This window comes from Myxocyprinus asiaticus, chromosome 7 (genome assembly GCF_019703515.2).
Source record: "Myxocyprinus asiaticus isolate MX2 ecotype Aquarium Trade chromosome 7, UBuf_Myxa_2, whole genome shotgun sequence".
Classification (NCBI taxonomy): domain Eukaryota; kingdom Metazoa; phylum Chordata; class Actinopteri; order Cypriniformes; family Catostomidae; genus Myxocyprinus; species Myxocyprinus asiaticus.
This window is the reverse complement of record NC_059350.1, coordinates 22,042,582-22,061,054: the sequence shown is the minus strand read 5'-3', so window position 1 is coordinate 22,061,054 and position 18,473 is coordinate 22,042,582. Positions and strand designations below refer to the sequence as shown.

At 42.4% G+C, this 18,473-nt stretch overlaps 2 protein-coding genes across 2 annotated transcripts; one reads left to right on the top strand and one right to left on the bottom strand.

Moving 5' to 3' along the window:
- Positions 1-9,081: 9,081 nt before the first annotated feature.
- Positions 9,082-10,200, top strand: htr1fb (5-hydroxytryptamine (serotonin) receptor 1Fb). The gene has a single exon (XM_051703604.1). It carries the CDS (start codon positions 9,082-9,084, stop codon positions 10,198-10,200), a length of 1,119 nt encoding a protein of 372 aa, XP_051559564.1.
- A 6,813-nt stretch (positions 10,201-17,013) lies between these two features.
- cldng (claudin g) lies at positions 17,014-17,899 on the bottom strand. Its single transcript, XM_051703611.1, is given in 3 exon segments — positions 17,014-17,114; positions 17,275-17,400; positions 17,402-17,899. Coding segments are annotated over 3 exon segments (663 nt in total). The 3' UTR covers positions 17,014-17,075.
- Positions 17,900-18,473: the final 574 nt, after the last annotated feature.

Genomic DNA, 18,473 nt, shown 5'->3' with positions numbered 1-18,473 from the left:
GAGGTGGTTGTTGGATTAAGAAGTCTTCACCAAAGAGACTGCTTAAGTTTACATTTGATGTGAACATATTGTGTGAAAGGGAAGTAAACACAAATTCTCTGGATTTATGTCATGGTTTTGCTGGTATGAGACTTGGAGGATGTTATGTTTTTTTTTTTTTTTTTTTTTCGTTTTTTTTACTTCACACTTCATGATATCAGTGTAAGCTGCTGCAACTTTGGTGACTTGATTCATCTGGCTCATGACATTCTAAATTATTTTCTATAATTTTCTACATATATTTTTTTTTAAACTTCCCATTTCGTGTATATGTGCATTTTATATCTCTCTTTTAATATAAAAGAACCCCATAGTCTGGACGACCCTCGTATACAGCGCCCCTACCTGTGGAGGTGGTGTCTGTCATTATCACCTTGCGGCGACACACCTGTCCCAATGGAACGCCCGACATCAGAAGGTGGGTCTGTTTCCATGGAAACAGTTTGGTAGCACCCACGCATCACTTTGAAGAGACGGAATGCATGTGTCAGTGGTTGAAGTCCCTTTTTGGAGTTCATTTATCACTGAAAAGGACTCGCATGCAACATGCCCAGGGATTGACAGCGGAAGCTGCGATCATGAGCCCCAAAAGCCTGTGAAATGTTCTCGCAGGGAGAACGCGTCCCACTCTGAACATCACTAGACATTGGCGTAATGACAAAAACGCGAGCTGGAGACAGGTGTGTCGGCATCGCCTTGAGTCCAGCTCCACTCCTAGAAACTGGTCTGTTGCCCTGGCAAATCTTTTCTTGGTTTACATGCAGCCCTAGATTGCTCAAATGGCTGAGAACGTCATCTCGTTGCTGGGCAGCCAAAGTCTCCGCGTGGGTTAACACCAACCAATCGTCGAGATATTTCCAAACGCAGTGCATTGAAGCCTCAAGGGCATCAACAATGCATCCAAGCATTTTTGTGAAAATGCGTAGTGCCAGTACAAGTCGAACATAAGGACGCTTTGCCCCCAGAATCGAATCAGAGAAATTGCCTGTGCTTCGGTGCAATTTGAATATGGAAAAAAAATTATAAACGTTCTTCAAATCTGTTGTCACAAACCAGTCCCCCGGCTGCACTTGTGACATTATTTGTCTCTGCATCAGCATTCTGAATTAGAGTGAAATTCAAACGTCTCAAATCCAGAATGGGACGCAAGCGACCTGAATTGAATGACATAACCATGCTTTATCATTGAAAGTACCCAGTTTGAAATGCCCTTCAGCTGCTGCCAAGCCAACAGACGGGCAGACAGAGGAATTAAATCATGGCTCCTGCCTGCAGCACGACCTGTAACTACTAGATGGCGCGCTTGGTTTACCTTTGGCGATAGCCCCAGAACCAGTGGCACAGGAGAGGGATGCCTTCACTCCTCAAATACTGTGGCTGGTTGAAGGGAATTTGATAATGTTTTGCCTTGTATTTAGGCATAAATGATGAGCACCCTGAAATGTATCTACAGCAGGGACACTGACAGAATAAACCTTTTCCCTAGTATTTTGAAAGGGGGAAAAGTGTATGAACACTGGGAGGAATGTTTATTTGAGACAACTGTTCACCACAACGGCCCCAACATTATGGGGGGACAACGTGTGGTGCTTATGTTCACTGTGTTTTGTGTACACTTGTGCTTGATGAATATCGAATTCTGTTATGCATTTCTTGAAACCTTTGGTCATGGAGACAGAGGCCAATTCGATCAGGGAATTAAAAGAGGTCACTCTGAATGTATTTACAGCAGAGAACACCAGATAAACCATCTTCCCAAGCATAGAACGGGGAAGAATGTGCAAACATGAGGGAATTGAGAGCAAGCAGGGTCACCACAATGGCCCCAGCATTCTTTATGGGGGGACAACGTGTGGTGCTTCTGTTCACTGTGTTTTCTGGACACTTGATTTGATGAACATTGAATTCTGTTATGCATGTCTCGAGACCCTTGGTCATGGAGGCAGAGGCTGAATTCAGGAAGCGTTTTATTTTTTTTAAATTTTTTTATAAATGTTCGCTCCTCAGCAAGCTGCAGGGAAAAACGCAACCATATTTTGGTTGTCAGATGTTTGAGGCATGTACAACGACAAACTCATCCCGATACTGACCGAAGGGCAAACAGGAGAGAAACGGATACGTTTATACAGTCCAATTTCATTCACTGAATGTGGGCTCATCCTTTGTTACACAGCAAACCCATCAGGCTCGTGTGTAGACCTATTTTTATTGTACATTGAGTTATATTATGCGTGCCCAAGACCCTTGGCCATGGAGGCAGAAGCAAAACTCAAAGTGAAAATATTCAATGCTTGTTCACCAGCATAAATTACGGGGGAAACTGAGCTAAATTGGTGTACTGAAAAGAGTTGACACTAAACCGGTCCTGGCATATAATGGGGGAACAACATGTAGTACCCGGATGGCACGAAACACCCTCACAAACAAAAGCATCGCCCTGACCAACTCGTTCCCCAGAGTGAGCTTCAGGGGGAAAAACGAGGGAAAGTCCAAATGGAGCCAATATTAACTCAAAGGCATTCTTTAACACGATTCAATTAGTTGGACTGCAAAACTATCGTGTGAAGATCCAAAAGCTGACTGAAAATAGCGACATCCATACCGCCACTGAAAAATCGAATAGAGATAGCAGTGTGCGTCACTCGTCTCGCCAGATTGCCCACATGGTCCATGAATGGGATTTTTTTTTTTAAATACCTCGCATCTCCTGATAGAATCCCAACAGAATAATGACACAGATGAAGCACTCCACGCGTTGGTTCGTCATCAGTCCATTGAGGAATATTCTCTTATTCCAGCCCCCTCGTTCTGCGGCCAGGCACACCGGTCCATGCATAATCCCCTCCGCCACGAGCAGTTAGCTTCGAATGGGGAGGGGAGAGAGAGAGAAAGGCTGAGGCCACTCCTCCATTGCCTTATTCATGTGCATTCTCCCAGAACAACACAGAAAAAGACAATAGGGACAAAGGGGCCAATTTTTTCCCTTCCAACAACAAATTCTCTCATACAGCATTTTGTAATGACGACGGCTCAAGACACGCATAGTATCTCTTTCACATGCTTTGTTCATCTGAAAATGACCGCCGACTCCCACTTTTGCTCAGGGGGAGGGCAACAAACACGCGGAAGAATCCTATGACAGTTCGCACTCCAATCCTCTCAGACACAAATCTGAAATCCCAAATGGCTCTTGCACACAGAGCTCCAAATCTGGAGGCCTTGGAACTGGAACAAGTTAAGTAGTTCAAGATGGCGCCGAGTATGGCTGCTGCACTGCAAGCTCCGACCCAATATTGCAGTTTTTTGTTTGTTTTGTCTACAATTCTTATGTTTTTTGTCTTGGATGTTGTCACCCTTATTGTCTACGATAGACAAACACTTTTGGACATTGGTTCTGCAATAGCACACTGAAAATCAGACTTTAAATACCTCAGTACCAACCCGCTGTTTTCAAACACGACAGCAGAGCCCTTTGTCTAGGCAGCCCGGCTGTGGAAACGCAGCTGGAAAAGGGGAAGGAGAGCCGCTGTTCTCGTCAGACTAAGAAGTCATGCAAATCGACCCCCGCTACCCAGCATTCTACTGGCAAATGTTCAGTCTCTTGACAACAAGCTCTGAGAGCAAGGATCTCTTTCCAACGAGAGACGAGGGACTGCTGCATTATCTGCCTTACAGAAACTTGGATGTCTGCGGAGATGCCAGACTCAGCCATCAAACCCGTGGGGTTCTCGGTGCACCGAGCGGACAGAGTGAAAGACCTCTCAGGTAAAAGCAGAGGTGGTGTATGTTTTATGATCAACAAACCCTGGTGTGATCAGAAGAACGTACATTTTATCAAGACTTTCTGCTCTCCTGATCTGGAATTTATCATGCTTCTGTGTTTGCTATTCTGGCTACCGAGGGAATTCACAGCGGTCATTATCACAGCTGTGTACATCCCTCGCCCCCCCCCCCCCACAAGCCAACACAGACCGGGCACTCAAGGAACTGTATGGGAGTATAAGTGAGCAGGAAACCGTGCACCCTGAGGCCGCGTTCATTGTGACCGGGGACTTTAACAAAGCCAACTTCAAGTCAATAGCACCGAAATACTACCAACGCATCGGTTTCAACACACGAGGGGACCGGGTTTTGGACCATTGCTACTCTCCCTTCTGGGATGGCTACAGATCCCTCCCCCACCCACCATTTGGCAAATCGGACCACTCTTCCATTCTGCTTCTGCCCGTTTACAGGCAGAAACTGAAACAGGAAGCACCCGCTCTCAGAATGATCCAGTGCTGGTCGGACCAATCAGATTCTGGGCTAAAAGTCTGTTTAGATCACGTGGACTGGGAGATGATCGGGTCCACCTCTGATGACGACATCGAGGTCTACGATGATACCGTAATCAGGAAGTGCATAGATGATGTAGTGCCGACCAAAACAATACAGATCTACCCTAATCTGAAACCGTGGATTAATAGCAATGTTCGTGCGGCACTTAATGCATGGACCTCCGCTTTTAATTCCGGGAATGCGGAGGAGCATAAACAAGCCAGTTATGCCCTCCGCAAAACTATCAGTGCAGCCAAACGCCAGTACAAGAACAAGATTGAAGGACTTTTCAACACCGACTCTAGAAGCATGTGGCAGGGAATTATTATCACAGACTTCAAAGGGAATAAAAACTCCTCCTGCCTCTCTCCCGGATGAGCTTAATACTTTTTATGCTTGTTTCAAGGGAAATAACACTGCCCTCGCGGAGAGAGCTCTTGCGGCCGAAGCTACTGAGGTTAGTTCACTCCATCTCTGTAGCGGATGTAACCCTATCTTTCCGACGGGTGAATGTCCGTAAACCCGTGGGTCCAGACGGCATTCCGGGCCGCGTCATCAGAGTGTGCGTGAACCAACTGGCTGGTGTTAAGGACATTTTCAACCTTTCCCTCTCTTTGTCTGTGGTACCCACATGCTTTAAAACGTCCACCATTGTGCCTGTACCGAAGCAATCCAAAATCACTTGCTTAAATGACTGGCATCCTGTTGATCTGACACCTATCATCAGCAAACGCTTGAGACTAATCAGAGATTACATATGCTCTGTGCTGCCTCCATCACTGGACCCATTGCAGTTTGCTTACCACAACAACCGCTCCACTGATGATGCCATTACATCTACACTACACACTGCTCTCTTCCACCTGGAAAAAAGGAACACATGTGAGAATGCTGTTTGTAGACTACAGCCCAGCATTCAACATCATAGTGCCCTCCAAGCTTGATGTGAAACTCCATGCTCTGGTTTTAAACAGCTTGCTGTGCAGCTGGATCCTGGACTTTGTCAAGCAGATGCCAGGTGGTAAGAATGGGGAGCAACATCTCATCACTGACCCTCAACACTGGAGCCTCGCAGGGCTGTGTTCTCAGCCCACTCCTGTATTCCCTGTACACACACAACTGTGTGGCAACACACAGCTCCTATGCCATCATTAAGTTTGCTGATGATACGGCGGTGATAGGTCTGATCACTGACAATGATGAAACAGCCTACAGAGAGGAGGTGCACACTCTGACACACTGGTGTCAGGAGCACAACCTCTCCCTCAACGTCAGTAAGACCAAGGAACTTGTGGTGGACTTCAGGAGAAAAGACAGAGAACACAGCCCCCATCACTATCAATGGAGCACCGGTGGAGAGAGTCAGCAGCTTCAAGTTCCTCGGTGTCCACATCACTGAAGAACTCACATGGTCCATCCACACTGAGGCCATTGTGAAGAAGGCTCACCAGCGCCTCGTCTTCCTGAGACAGCTGAGGAAGTTTGGAATGAACCACCACCATCCTCACACGGTTCTACACCAGCACTGTAGATAGCATCCTGACTGGCTGCATCACCGCGTGGTATGGCAACAGCACCGCCCTCAACTGCAAAGCCCTGCAAAGGGTGGTGTGAACTGCCAGACACACCGTCGGAGGTGAGCTTCCCTCCCTTCAGGACATCTATACCAGGCAGTGTGTGAAAAAAAGCTCAGAGACTCCAGCCACCTGAGCCATGGGCTGCTCTCACTGCTACCATCAGGCAGGCAGTATCGCAGCATCAGGACCCACACCAGCCGACTTCATGACAGCTTCTTCCCCCAAGCAATCAGACTTTTGAATTCTTGATCGCTTATGATACATATATCAGCACCGTACTTTATTAGCCTCCGACTGGACCCATACTCTATACTTCACTTAATAACACACTGGCAACTGACTATCAACCAACAGCTGTCAGCACAACACTTCATATTTATTTCCACTGATTACATGGGGAGGGGGTACAGTGTATTTATTAATTTTTTTGTATACAGTCTTCTTATTCTGTGTATACTGTATATTGTATATTATTAGGTGTATATTGTGTTGAGTAAACTGTTATGTGTTAATCAGATGTTTATTGTAATTGTCATACTGCTATGTTGCTTGGAACCGCACCCAAGACTTTCACCCACTGTTGCACTTGTGTATATGGTTGAGAAACAAAGGGATTTGATTTGATTTTTTGATTTGATAATGCCTTGTGGTGAGAAATTGCGAGCCTCAAAAAGCACTGCTGTCCCTTGTAGTGTTTGGAAAAACCCAATTAAAATTGCTCTGAAACTTATGCTGTATAAATGACATCCTTATGTGTTCACCACTCAAAAGAGAATTAATAATCCTCGCTTAGATGTGAGTCACTAGAAACAAACATGGACTTAGACAAAATCGTGCACTGAAGAACTGAAAATCTGACTCGGTGCGAAAGCGAGCGCCTTTATAGTGCCTCTGACATACACTATATTGCCAAAAGTATTCGCTCATCTGCCTTTAGACGCACATGAACTTAAGTGACATCCCATTCTTAATCCATAGGGTTTAATATGACGTCGGCCCACCCTTTGCAGATATAACAGCTTCAACTCTTCTGGGAAGGCTTTCCACAAGGTTTAGGAGTGTGTTTATGGGAATATTTGACCATTCTTCCAAAAGCGAATTTGTGAGGTCAGACACTGATGTTGGACGAGAAGGCCTGGCTCGCAGTCTTCGCTCTAATTCATCCCAAAGGTGCTCTATCAGGTTGAGGTCAGGACTCTGTGCAGGCCAGTCAAGTTCTTCCACACCAAACTCGCTCATCCATGTCTTTATGGACCTTGCTTTGTGCACTGGTGCGCAGTCATGTTGGAACAGGAAGGGACCATCCCCAAACTGTTCCCACAAAGTTGGGAGCATGGAATTGTCCAAAATCTCTTGGTATGCTGAAGCATTCAGAGTTCCTTTCACTGGAACTAAGGGGCCAAGCCCAGCTCCTGAAAAACAACCCCACACCACCAAACATCACAGTTGGCACAATGCAGTCAGACAAATACCATTCTCCTGGCAACCGCCAAACCCAGACTCATCCATCAGATTGCCAGATGGAGAAGCGTGATTCGTCACTCCAGAGAACGCGTCTCCACTGCTCTAGAGTCCAGTGGCGGCGTGCTTTACACCACTGCATCCGACGCTTTGCATTACACTTGGTGATGTATGGCTTGGATGCAGCTGCTCGGCCATGGAAACCCATTCCATGAAGCTCTCTACGCACTGTTCTTGAGCTAATCTGAAGGCCACATGAACTTTGGAGGTCTGTAGCGATTGACTCTGCAGAAAGTTGCCGACCTCTGCGCACTATGCGCCTCAGCATCCGCTGACCCCGCTCTGTCATTTTACGTGGCCTACCACTTCGTGGGCGAGTTGCTGTCATTCCCAATCGCTTCCACTTTGTTATAATACCACTGACGGTTGACTGTGGAATATTTAGTAGTGAGGAAATTTCACGACTGGACTTGTTGCACAGGTGGCATCCTATCACAGTACCACGCCGGAATTCACTGAGCTCCTGAGAGCGGCCCATTCTTTCACAAATGTTTGTAGAAGCAGTCTGCATGCCTAGGTGCTTCATTTTATACACCTGTGGCCATGGAAGTGATTGGAACACCTGAATTCAATTATTTGGATGGGTGAGCGAATACTTTTGGCAATATAGTGTATCTCCCTATGGCCGTCGCTTAAGCGCCATCAGCCAATAAATCGGCATGATTGTATAAGGGCTTCAGACCACGTGACACTCAGATGGTGTCCCATAGCATTCATACGCCGCTCGAGTTTCTTGAAAGGGAACCATTGGCCAAAAAGAATGGGATCCCTGATTATTATAATTTTACTTTAGTGTTCCTAAAGTGTTAAATGAGTGTATAACTATAGTCCTAATAAAGTTCCTGACGTGGTGTTCTGCTGTTGTAGCACATCCGCCTCAAGGTTCAACATGTTGTGCATACTGAGATGCTATTCTGTTCACTACAATTGTACAGCGTGATTATCTGAGTTACCGTAGCCTTTCTGTCAGCTCGAACCAGTCTGGCTATTCTCTGTTGACCTCTCTCATCAACAAGGAATTTCCGTCTGCAGAACTGCCGCTCACTGGATGCTTTTTGTTTTTGACACCATTCTGAGCAAACTCTAGAGACTGTGGTGCATGAAAATCCCAGGAGATCAGCAGTTACAGAAATACCAATAATCATGCCACAATCACTGAGATCACATCCTCCCCACCCCCATTCTGATGGTTGATGTGAACATTAACTGATGCTCCTGACCCATATCTGCATGATTTTATGCATTTCACTGCTGCAACATGAATGGCTGATTATATAATTGCATGAATAATTAAGTGTACAGGTTTTTCTAATAAAGTGTTCATTGAGTGCATTTGAAAAAATGGTACTGTTTTAGAAAAAGGCTGTCACTGGGTGGTACCCTTGTTGCTGGTACATATCTGTGCCTGTAAGGAGAGGAAGAAAACCTAAATGTAGCTTTAAAGGTACACAACAGGTCCCTAGCGTATAATTATGTACTGAACAAGTTTTCCTGAGAGGTGTAATGTATAATTTTCTGTATAAACCTTATTTTACAAACTTTTGTAGAAATGGGAATGAGTTTTGCCCTTACTCATACACTTTTCTTATCCAAATTTCACAGGTAACAACTATAAAATACTGTAAACATGGACCCAATCAATTGTTCAGCTGTGGACTTCTCTGATGTTCTGGCCAGCAAGATGAGCCCCAGTAAGATCCTCCTCTCCCTGACTCTCTCTTTTTTGGCTGTGGCCACCACGGCCATTAACTGCCTGGTTATCACTGCCATCCTGATCACCCGTAAGCTCCACCAGCCCGCTAATTACCTCATCTGCTCTCTCGCTGTGACAGACCTGCTGGTGGCTGTTCTAGTGATGCCTGTTAGCATCGTTTACATCGCAGAGGAGACGTGGGTTCTTGGTCCGATTGTGTGTCACCTGTGGTTGGGTGTCGATGTTACATGCTGCACCTGCTCAATCTTACACCTGGCTGCTATTGCCCTGGACCGATACCGTGCCATCACTGATGCCGTGGCCTATTCCGAGAAACGCACGTGTAAACGAGCAATCATAACCATTTTTGCATTGTGGGTACTGTCTGTGCTAGTGTCTCTACCACCTTTAGTGTGGAGGAAATTCCCCAGTGTGGAACGCAAAGATGGGAAGAGGCAAGTCATGGACTGCTGGATAGAGCATGACCATGTAGCCTTCACTGTCTATTCCACTTTTGGAGCATTCTATATTCCACTGACCCTCATCCTGGTGCTTTACTACAAGATCTATAAGGCAGCAGAGACACTGCGCAACCGTAGAGGGAGCAGTCGATTGGCCAAACAGACAGTGAGCAGTGTTATGCTTTCTGGAATGAGTTCTGATAAAGATACCTCCCTCAGTCCAGATATCTTCAGCCCAATTGAGAAGTCATTTTCAGATCCATCAACAGATGGAGAAAGGGGCCGCATCACTTCTTCATCAGGGAATCTCATCAGGGTCCGCAGGACCCCTGGGGCTAGGGAGAGACGAGCAGCTTTAACATTAGGGTTAATCCTAGGAGCCTTCGTGGTGTGTTGGTTACCGTTCTTCCTGAAAGAGGTGATTGTCAATATCTGTCTGACCTGCAGTACCTCTGCTGTGCTTGCAGATTTCCTCACCTGGCTTGGATATCTAAACTCCCTCATCAATCCACTAATATACACCATTTTTAATGAGGACTTTAAGAAGGCTTTTAAGAAACTTCTGCCCCTCTGTTGTTGCAACGTCCTGTAAAATGAACTCAAGTGAACTTTTAAAGTGTGCTGGAACTTTGTAAAAAAGAAAAGAAAATTATAGTCACTGAAAGAGAAAAATAAAGTTTCTCTTCTCAGTTGACAAAATCCTAAGATACTGTCATCCTGTAAATCAGCGGATGTTTGCAAGAATTACACATTTATCATAGCTGGAAACTGTATTGAAACAGACTGATCACACTGTGAATTTGATGACAGGTCAAAGTATAGGTCTCTGCAGAACAGTAATGGGTGTTTTCCCAATCTTTTGCCGTTTTCAAATTGGGATGGGCATTTTTCAACTATCCAATGAAAGTAGGGAATCTCAGTGTAGAAGGCAAATCCTGTATAGTGGTTGAAAAAAGCCTATCCCGGTTTGAAAATGCCCACTGATTGGGAAACGCCCATTTTTGTTCTGCAGATACACAAGTCTTGCCATGTCGAAAGTTCTGCTGCTGAAATCTACACTGCCCCAGTGGCCGAAGCTGGAAGTGTTGTTAAACATATGGGCACAGAGGGTGACCAGATGACCATGACAAAAAAACGGGGCGCAACAGGAGCACCGAATACATGGTAATTTTACTCAAGTTAAATGTATTCACGTGTGCTATGGATATTAAAGTTACTGGTTAAAAGACATGTTTTCACTTTAACAGCTCCCTAGTACTGGATTACAATTAACAAGCAAAGACTGCTGCATGGTGTGTGAAGAGCAGTAAATAAACCAGTAACAGCTCCATGATAGGGTTGCAATTAGGACTGGGTAAAAATATAGATTTTCCAATGCATTGCGATCTTGGTTTGAACGAATGCACAACTCTCTACAATGTGAGTAAATCGCTTGCATATGTGACCAAATTTTGCGATATGGGACTAAAAATGTCTGTGATTAGCCAGTGGCTGTTAAATGTTCAGATTTCACTCACCAGTGATTGAGTAGTATAGTGGTGAAAAAGTTCAGCACCATGATCTTTTCACTGTGTTGACAGTAAAAGTTTGGTTTGACTCGTTCTGTGTCCAAAGATGTGATCCATACAATCCATTTGTCATTGAATAATGTCTCTCTTAATATCCTTACTGTGCTTTACAGTCAGTTGTTGACTTAATAAAAAAAAAAAAAAACTTAATTCTGATCACACACAGCATGGATGTGCTAAAACAAAACATACGCGTCCTCTCTCGTTAATATGCGATCACTGGCTGATACCTGTAGTCTTAAAGAGAAAGTACTGATTTAGCACATGCTCTACATATCAGTATAAATACATATATATTTTTTGTTACATATTTATTGTTTACACAATTCATTTGTACTATTTACATGTAATATATGCAATAAGACATTTTTTGATGGAATACACTGAATTTGAAAATGTTTCAAAAGCTAAAATGTGACCAACATGATGGAAAAACTAATGAAAATATAATTGTAAAATTATTTTTTTTAATTGTACTTGGGTCCCTTTATAATTGAGAGTATTAGCTGAGAGAGAATTTCTTTCATATGTAAGTAAAATGGACAATGTAACAGAAATTTTATGAATCGTTATTATATCAAATCGGAATCGAATCAAGAGCTTGTGAATCGGCATTGGGAAATCTGTATAAATACCCAGCCCTAGTTGCAATTCTGTACAGTTGTTTTCAACAAAATGAAAAATTTACATTTGGCTCATTTGGTACATGTGTGTGATTCTACTGACTGTAGCCTACGTCAGAGGAGAGGATATAGTAGGCTGTATGTCGAGGATGCATTTTATTTTGCCATTTCATTATCTTGACCAGTACTGTATGGCGCTATTATCATCAATCCATCCCTGGATTTGGATTCTAGCAGGAGAGGAGACTTTCTACATGGATAGACAGACAGCAGCAGAGGTGGGAGGGTGCAGTGAGGGGGAAAGTTTAGCACAGGCTGGGAGCTACTTGGAGAAAGTACCGCTGATTCTAACTGTGGAAACGAACAATTCTCTCGTTATTCGTCACTTGTTTCTCATGACAGAAAAAGAACGAAGTCAGTTTCCTAAAACATTTTAGCTATTGGCATTGACATTTTGCTATTATCAGGACAAAAGGTGTCCCGACTGTCCCTCCGTTGGGACGTGGCTCGTAAATTTGGGACTCTCCCTGTTTTATTGGGATGTCTGGTCACCCTATGGGCACGTGTGGGCTCCTGTTTTCTGGTGAAATGCCCAAAGAATGGCACCAAAAGCAAGTTAAATGTTTTGTTGAAAATTATGTAAGACATTCATCAGGAATTCCAGTTGTATTAACCATACCCCCAAACCCAAAGCCCAGTCCTAAATCTAACCATCGGTGGTGTGAAAATGCAACCTCGAAATGACATTTATGTAAACATGATTATTTAGTGGTTTCCTTGGGGTTAGAACCCATGTCTCGAAGGTTGTTTGCACAAAACGCTATCAGTAATACTAGAGATAAAGGTGACCACAGATAAAATGCTACAAAAATGCCTAATGGGGGATGTTGCTTATCAATAATTCAGCAGTATATGGGGGTTGATTTCAGGGTACATGAACATTCGTAAGCAACATGCAGATTTCCCATGTGATCATGTTGCTTGAAAATTGCATCATTATGCTTGCATAGTGCCTGTAAATACTTTGATGTATGGTTTAATTTGCTTCTCTTGAAAAGACTGAGTATTTTGAAACGGAGGATTTTATAAAATGATGCATCTAGTGCACAATGTATTGTAAACACAGTTTATAAACTCAGCAAAAAATAAAATGTCCTCACTTTCAACTGCTTTTATTTTCAGCAAACTTAACATGTGTAAGTATTTGTATGAACATAAAGAGATTCAACAACAGACATAAACTGAACAAGTTTCACAGACATGTGACTAACAGAAATGGAACAATGTGTCCCTGAACAAAGGGGGGGGATCAAAATCAAAAGTAACAGTCAGTATCTGGTGTGGCCACCAGCTGCATTAAGTATTGCAGTTCATCTCCTCCTCATGGACTGCACCAGATTTACCAGTTCTTGCTGCGAGATGTTACTTCACTCTTCCACCAAGGCACTTGCAAGTTCCCAGACATCTCTGGGGGGAATGGCACTAGCCCTCACCCTCTGATTCAACAGGTCCCAGATGTGCTCAATTGGATTGAGATCTGGGCTCTTTGCTGACCATGGCAGAACACTGACATTCCTGTCCTGCAGGAAATCACGCACAGAACGAGCAGCATGGCTGGTGGCATTGTCATGCTGGAGGGACATGTCAGGATGAGCCTGCAGGAAGGGTACCACATGAGGGAGGAGGATGTCTTCCCTGTAACGCACAGCATTGAGATTGCCTGCAATGACAACAAGCTCAGTCCGATGATGCTGTGACACACCGCCCCAGACCATGATGGACCCTCCACCTCCAAATCGATCCCGCCCCAGAGTACAGGCCTCGGTGTAACGCTCATTCCTTCGACGATTAACGCGAGTCCGTCCATCACCCTTGGTGAGACAAAACCGCGATGAGCAGGGACCCTGGCCATCTTTCTTTTGGTGTTTTTCAGAGTCAGTAGAAAGGTCTCTTTAGTGTCCTAAGTTTTTATAACTGTGACCTTAATTGCCTACCGTCTGTAAGCTGTTAGTGTCTTAATGAACGTTCCACAGGTGCATGTTCATTAATTGTTTATGGTTCATTGAACAAGCATGGAAATTTTTTTTTTTTTAATTTTAAACCCTTTACAATAAAGATCTGTAAAGTTATTTGGATTTTTACAAAATTCTTTAAAATACAGTGTCCTGAAAAAGGGATGTTTCTTTTTTTGCTGAGTTTATATGCCAATTTAATTTACTTGCCATTCTGTAAACTAACGTTCCCAAAAGAGTCTGTTATACGCAAAATTTACCAGTACCAGATTCCACCTCACACAATTAGTCTATGTTCATAAAGGAATACTAGCTTAATGAATGCTGCACAGTATACACTTAACTGCCTAATGTTTTTTTTTAAATAGACATTATTCCATAATACACATTTCAAACAGCTACATTGTAACATGACATCATGTTGCATGTTTAACAAGTGCAGTCCAGTTATCTAATATTTTTATTACATTTTGTGTAAAAATGTCAACATTTGGCAGTCTGATCATGAAGATGTTTAAAGGGGTCATGTAATATATATATATTTGTATATGTTTTGTTTTTCTCCCTTGAGGTTCACTTATAATGTTGGTAAAGTTTTTCCCACAAAAACAGTTATAATGTAGTATTACTTGACCTTTTTTTTTTTACCCTGTCTTTGGCTCTTTGAAATGTTCGGTTTTCAGAGAAAAATTACGTGTGTAGAACTGTTTTTTTTTTATTTTTTTTACCTAGAATGAAAACGTGCAAGCGATTGACAAAATCACCAAAAGGTACTCAGTCCAGGCAATCATTGATAGCTATGTCCCAATTTATGTGAAGCACACAAATAAATTACAACAGTTGTTCAGCTGAAATAACCAAAAACAGTGTCAACACACTGTTTCTCCCCAATATTAATAAAGCTATATAAACAGCAAAATAGTCCAGACTAACACTTGCTGTGAATGTAAAGGATTAATAAATCTGGATCCAGCTCGTAGGGAGAGTTATAAGGGACAGTCGGTCCTCGGGTTTACCTGCCTCATCCCACTGCTTCAATACGTATCCTGTGTTGGGAAATACGGGATTATTCACCGGGTGGGGTCGAGCCCCCTCATTGATTCACCGTTTGACCGTTGGTGCAGGTCCAGTCTCTGATAAAATATGGGACAATGGGCATCCAAACACATTAATTGTCGCTAAAATAGCGGATGTCCTGGTTAGCACGAGGCAGCTGGCAGCCTTACAAGCATACACTTTACATGTGTCTATCGTTGCACTCCATGCTACACGTTCTTCTTACATTACACAAATTATTTAATATCAAAATCAATATTTAGTGAGCAATAATATATTTCTTTTGTAAGTAACCGTGTAATAAACACGATTCACTCTGCGTTGGAGTCCTGACCATGGTTTATTTTGCAATAAAAATGGCTGACCAATTCCTTACATACTGTATCAAACAAACACAGACAGATGAAACGGTAGTATTAAATTTGCTACTTACCAGCATTACTTTTGTGTGGATATAGTTGGCACTGCTCCATCTTTTAATTTAAGTTTCTTTGCAAAGTCTGAATTATAATAGTTCTCAAAAGAATCCGTAGAGAAATGGGCCGAACAAAGGTTAGTCCTTATTCCTAACATTGGGATCCTTCAGAAGGCTATGCAGAGATGCAGTTGTTCCACAAACAGGAACACCTTCAGCTTATTAAGATCGTACTCCACATCTTAAATCTTTTGTTGGATAAAGCAAACAAAAATTTTTTGATTAAATATACATGACGTTTCAGCCTCCCTCAGAGCCTTCATCAGACATCTGATGAAGGCCCTGAGGGAGGCTGAAATGTCATACAATTTTATTTGATTAAAAATACATCTCTAATTTTGTTTAAAGAGTGAGAGTTGCACCTCCTCCTTTTGAAAGTATGGCATTTCGATTTTTGGTTGCACCTCCTCTTTAGTTAGATGAGCACCTTTTTTTTTTTTTTTGCATTTTTTTAAAAAGCTGTAACAATAAAACAACTTTCAGTGTTGGGATACCTCAGCTGCTCTATTCACTGTGATGATTACCTATATTGTGGAGGTGGGGATGGGGACTATTCAAATGAGCTATGTCACCATGGAGCCGAATTCCAAACAAGTCATTTTTGCAGGGTGGAAACAACAAATGCTCTTTTTGGGCTAGGGAAAGATTTTTGAGTTTTAAGATCTGAAATTTACAGTATGTTTTTATAATACAATGACCTCTTATATGTCAAAATATCAAGAACATTTTTTTTCCCTCATGTCATGACCCATTTAATTAAAAAAAACCTGCTGAAATTACTTCATCACGCTTGAAATGGAAGGTCAGGTATTACATTTTTTTAAATACAATAATCTAAATACAATTTTCCACACAGTATTATTTTGTATACTGCTTATGTAAAAGGTTATCTGGGTAGGGAAGACCGGGGCTAGCGGTCACATGGAGAAGTTGTGTTGTTAGGGAAGTCACATAAAGGGTTGTTATATGGAAGTCACAAGGGCTTTATCTCAGTAACTGTAAGGTTTGAAGTCAGGGTCCAAATTAGCCAAATCTTTTGTTTTCTCTACCAGTGGTTTTGTATGCTGGTTTCAAACACATAGCTCAAAATCCTCTTAAAGAATAATTTATGAATTCTAACATCAAACAAAAATTTTGATATAGCTATCTAATACCGGTTCGGTAACAAGTGAACACAGTAGAACCACAATGGCACACATGAAAGCGTAAATTATATAAATCAGTGATTCCCCAACACTGTTCCTGAAGGCCCCCCAAACACAACACATTTTTGGATATCTCCCAAATTAAACACCTGATTCAACTCATCTGCTTGTAAGTGGAGACTCCAGGACCTGAATTGGGTGTGTCAGAAAAAGAGAGATTTACAAAATATGCAGTGTTGGGCTGGCCTCCAGGAACAGGTTTGGGAACCACTAATATAAATGAAGGTATACTTTAACACAATAGTTTGATATTTCTGTGTGTGTATATATATATATATATATATATATATACACATATATGTCTCAATTGTTTCCTCTTAATTTCACCAAAAAGCATACAATAGGCTGTTTATATTGGGGCATGCTGTCAAGGGGTTTTCAAATTATCTGAATCTTTCCACCCACCTTAGCCAATAATGGTAGAAATGTTCTACAACATTTATCCAAAACTAAGGCATGTTGCTACACAGAGAGAGAGAGAGAAAAAAAAAAAAAAAAAAAAAAAAAAAACCTACACAGGAATAATTTTCATACGTATGCAACACTAAAATTTGAGAAGACCGCCCCCTGTTGGATAAAAAGTATCTTATTAGTGCCATTGACGGCAAATTCAGCAACAGGCTGAAAGGCTTTCCATGTACAGGATGACAAACATACATTTAAAAAAATAAAATATGAAACAAGTACATTTCAGTTCTCATAACAGTCAGAAACACTCTGCACTCACACATTCCAAATGTTCTCTCCCATTCCGAGATGCTGGTTTATATCGACCCCTAATCAACGCTCTTCCGCCAGGGCAAGAGCCACAGAGGAGGCCTCCTCCAATTAACATGAGAACTGCCGCCCCCCCGGCAGATAAAGAGGGCAGCTCCAAACTCCGTCTTCTGAGCATGTGCCACTAGTGGATTGTAGAAGTCAGCAATGACCTTATGGGCGGTCCAACTAGGCGGCACCAAACCCGAAACCCCGGCAGTGATGGAGGCGGCCCCTCCTGCTGCAGCAACCCATGCTTTCATGAAACTGTCTGCCAAAGAGTTGGTACATTTCCCACCTGCAAAACTGGCAAATATGGCTACTATACCAACAAGGGAAGCAATGACAACAATAGCTCAAGAGGCCTGTAGGTCTCGGGGAAGAGCCAGCATGGAGTCGTACACGTTATGCTGCATTTGACCAGTGCTCTGCACCACACAGCTCATCCACAGTCCCTCCCACACAATCTGTGCAGTCACAATGTTGTTTCCCATGAAGGCAGTCACACGCCATAGAGGAATCACACAGGATATGATGATACCCAGCCAGCCAAGTATACCCAGTGTGGTCCCAAACAGCTGTAACCCAGCAGACATGACTGCAATGGAATGATAATAACAGTCAGCCAAATAAAACAGTAAACCAAAGAAATACGTGAAGTACTAAGTAAATTTATAAGTCTCCAAAATAAACTCTACTTACTTGAGAGTTGTAAATTACAACCAATTAAACAGACACAAATCAAACCACAGTTTTTTTTTTTTTTTTTTTTTTTTTTTTTTTAAAAAGTCGCAATGGAAAAAAGAAAATACAGGTGTATGCCTATATAAAGGGAATCACTGTGGATATGTCGTGCCAACAAGAAACTCTATGTGCTTTCGGTTATATTTTCTCCTCAACCATCCTGTCAAGGATTATCCATCAGCGATTGGCTAATTACTAATCAATTGATTCAAGTGATTTGTGGACTAGCACTTGGGAAAATGATTGCTCATCATCAGATTACTCATAAAAGTGATTAAATTACCCAGTTGGTCACAGCTTATACGATTTTGAGTTTACATGTCTTCTTTATATGAATTATCATTCAATAAATCAATTTATTATAATCATTTATTTATATAAATCCAGAGTCAAAGGAACAAAACTGAATAATTGTTAAAATTATAA

Bases quoted from the DNA above. Each gene is read 5' to 3' on its own strand.
- htr1fb (XM_051703604.1), top strand. From the start codon at position 9,082: ATGGACCCAATCAATTGTTCAGCTGTGGACTTCTCTGATGTTCTGGCC.